Consider the following 3,384-nt stretch of genomic DNA (forward strand, 5'->3'; position numbering starts at 1 on the left):
ACACCATTGTCATCTTCGTTGCATGGTCTTTATGGAAGCAAAGGAATGCAAGCGTTTTTGGGCGGTTGGAGCAACAGAGGAAGCCGCGGCCGTTGGTGCACCAAATCATGGATGAACTTAAAGTTTGGGATGAAGCTGGAGTTGGGAGATTACATCGATTCGTGGGTAGTTAGGCTAGTGTTTGCTTAGGTGTTGAGTGAGTCTTGCTAGCTTGATGTTCGCATCTATGCCTATCTTTTTGTAATTATGTTTGCTTATTTCTATAAAAATATGATACACCATTAATGTATTCTCGAAAAAAATGATGCCCGCCGCTCTCGGCGATCCAACGGTCCAGACGGGGGTCGTGAGAGGAAGCAGCAGCGCGAACGTGCGCTCCTTATCTTTTCGTTTTTTGCCGTTTCTTCCAGCTTTTGTCGTTGAAGCAAATCTACACAGCGAACTTCCAAAGATATTCCCGCCAGCTGTTATGTACGCACTGTATGATTCAGTGGCCACATCACGAGGAAACAAGTCCAGCTCCCAAAAGTAATAAAACACGATGTCGTTCTCCAGAGAAAACAATACAATATGGGGGCAGGAGACAGACTTCCCGGTGTGAAAGCAAGGGGTGGCAGGATCGCGCCGGGCCAGATCACGACACGCCACACATTACGCACGTGGTCCATGACGCATTGAACCGCCGGAATATATCTATTCCCCCTAGGGGTGGGGTGGGGGTTTCCTCGAACGCGCCCCATTCGCCTGACCCCTTTTCCTCCCCGGCAACTTGATATTTCAGCGACTAAAAAAGCAAAGCCGAGCTTTCAACAGCTAGAAAAAAAGTCCATCTCGCAGCAGCTAGCGTTTAGTTTCCCACCCCTGCGCCCGATAGCTACATCATCCTCCCCCAACCAACCCCATCCGTGGAAAAAACCCACATGCTCCTCATTGATGCGCCCATCTTAACTGAAACAAAACCAATCAAACTTTCCAACCTCACATCGGACGGGCGACGACCTTTTTATACCACATGTGCGCGTCGCCAAATGAAACGTGCGTCCCGCTTTATTCTAATTCTACTAGTTTCTTGACAGGAATTATTGATTAGTACTCCTACTAGCATCTGCCTGAACTTTCCTTCAAGTTTATCTCGTCTGACTCTGACAAGTTCACGGCTCCGTTTTACAAACAGTGTTCAAACTGCTGCAAGCATCCCCTAAAGAAAAAAGTTTACTGCGAGCACATCAACCGGTACTAGTTCGTTTCACTTTGATGGGACCCTACTGTTCGAAATAAAATAGAATTGATGGGACCACGGCGAAAATTTCTTGCCGGAAATCAAGTACCACTCGAGTTTCTTGGAATCAATCAGTGTTTTTATTCTGTGCGGGAATTGAATTCTTTTCTGTGTGTACATCAGATTCATATGATCATCGTATGTATGTATGGGCATGTACAAAGTGGATGTATATGAAAAATTATTTGCTTTTTTACACCAGGGTGTGACCATTTACCACTAGCTAAAAAATGATGATCGGTTTTCGGCTGTAGCTGCGTCCTGCAGGCCGTTGCCTGTGGTCTCCACCTTCCTCCTCCTCACCGTCACCTTGAGTCCGCCGTGCATGTGGGAAGTGAGCAGCGGCAGGAACGCCGGCGTGCGGCCCTCGTCGACGGGGCGGAGGTCGAACCGGCGGAGTATGGCGCCGGCCACGAACTTCATCTGCACAAAGGCCATCTCCCTGCCCAGGCACGTCCGCGGGCCGCCCTGGAACACCGGGTACTTGAAGGGAGACACGCCGCCAGACGCCGAGTTGCTGTCCGTCGGCAGTGCGAGCCACCTCTCCAGGCTGAACTCGCCGGCGTCGGAGCCCCAGATGGCCTCCATCCTCCCCATCCCGTACTGAAAGTAGGTGACCCGGTCGCCGGGCCAGACACGGGTGCCGTCCGGCAGCACGTCTGCCGCCGCCGCGTGCTTCGAGTCCCACGCCACCGGCGGGTACAGCCGCATGGTCTCGCTCAGCGCCGCGTGGAGCACCCGCATCCTGCGGAAGTCGTCGAGGTCGAAGCCTTCGCCGGCGTAGGTGCCGTTGCTGCTGTCTCGTCTCATGCTCGTGATCTCCTCCAGCACGTCTCGCTCCACGTCGCGGTGGCGCATGAGCAGCCAGAAGAACCAGGTCAGCGCCGACGACGTCGTGTCGCGGCCGGCCATGATGAAGCTGATCACCATGTCCCGGATATCCTCGTCGGCGTAGCCGCAATCGATCATCCGCGACAGCAGGTCGTTCCTCTCGTCGCCGGCGTTGACCAGGAAGCGCTCCTTTTTGCGGCTCCTGATGAGATCCATGACGGCTTCGTGAATAACCTTGACCTCCTCGCGCAGCCGCCGCTCCGAGCCGATGTTGAGCGCACGCTTGATCTTCCAGACGGCGGCCAGCGGCGCAGCCCCGCGCCTGGCGATGATCCCGGCGGCGGCGTCGAACGCGGTGGCCAGCCTCGGCGCGGGCAATGCCGGGTCGAGGCATCCCGGGTCAACGCCCAGCGAGACACGGCAGATGACGTCGAATGCGAACCGGCGGAGGACATCCTGCATGTCCACGGCGCCGCCGCCCGGCTCAGCGGCCGCTTCCATCGCCGGCACGAGGCGGTCGAGCGCCTCCGCCTCGAGCACGGCAATCTCCAGCTCACGGAGCGTGCGCGCCGAGAACTCGTGGCTGACCAGCTTCCGCTGGGCGAACCACTTGTCGCCGTCGACGTTGAAGATGCCATTGCCGAGCAGGTCGCCGAGCACGTCGGTGAAGGGCTTCCCCTTGGGGAAGTTGCCGAAGTTGCCCAGGAGGATGTACTCGACGTTGGCCGGGTTCGCGGTCACCACGGTCCGGCGCGCGCCCAGGCGGTCAACGACGATCGTCTGGGTGGGCGAGGCCGCCAGCATCTCGGTGTACCAGTCGAGGAGCCGCCGCCGGTTCTCGTAGAAGGCGAGCAGGCAGCCGATGACCGGGTAGCTTCTCGGGCCATGGCCAGCGCTGCTGGCAGAACCAGATCGAAGCGAGTAGAGCAGGACCAGGAGGCAACACGCCACGAACTGAAAGCACAGCATGTAAGGTACCATCCTGTACCTCGATCTAGTGATTATAATCAGAACAAAGGAGGTAGGGTTGGAGAGAGAAAGGATGGACGAGGCAACACACAGTATTTGTCGACATATATATACCAAGTACCTGCTCGCCCTTTGCTGCTCCTTTTTTTCTCTCCCGGAAAGCGATGGCCATATATTTATTAAGTGCTAGCATAGAATTCTAGAAAACCACTTGGGCCCTCCAGTACCACTGTACCAGCCCACCAGAATATCAACCGTCGTCGATGAAGAAAAACATAAATCGAAATAATTTAACATGACACATG

General features: G+C 55.4%; 1 protein-coding gene across 1 annotated transcript; it reads right to left on the minus strand.

Moving 5' to 3' along the window:
- Positions 1–1,336: 1,336 nt before the first annotated feature.
- LOC119288066 (cytochrome P450 94B3-like) lies at positions 1,337–3,145 on the minus strand. The gene has a single exon (XM_037567690.1). It carries the CDS (start codon positions 3,089–3,091, stop codon positions 1,499–1,501), a length of 1,593 nt encoding a protein of 530 aa, XP_037423587.1. The 5' UTR covers positions 3,092–3,145; the 3' UTR covers positions 1,337–1,498.
- Positions 3,146–3,384: the final 239 nt, after the last annotated feature.

Source organism: Triticum dicoccoides, chromosome 1A (assembly GCF_002162155.2).
Source record: "Triticum dicoccoides isolate Atlit2015 ecotype Zavitan chromosome 1A, WEW_v2.0, whole genome shotgun sequence".
In the NCBI taxonomy this organism is placed as follows: domain Eukaryota; kingdom Viridiplantae; phylum Streptophyta; class Magnoliopsida; order Poales; family Poaceae; genus Triticum; species Triticum dicoccoides.

Excerpts from the sequence above, each read along its gene's own strand:
- LOC119288066 (XM_037567690.1), bottom strand. The coding sequence starts at position 3,091 with ATGGTACCTTACATGCTGTGCTTTCAGTTCGTGGCGTGTTGCCTCCTG.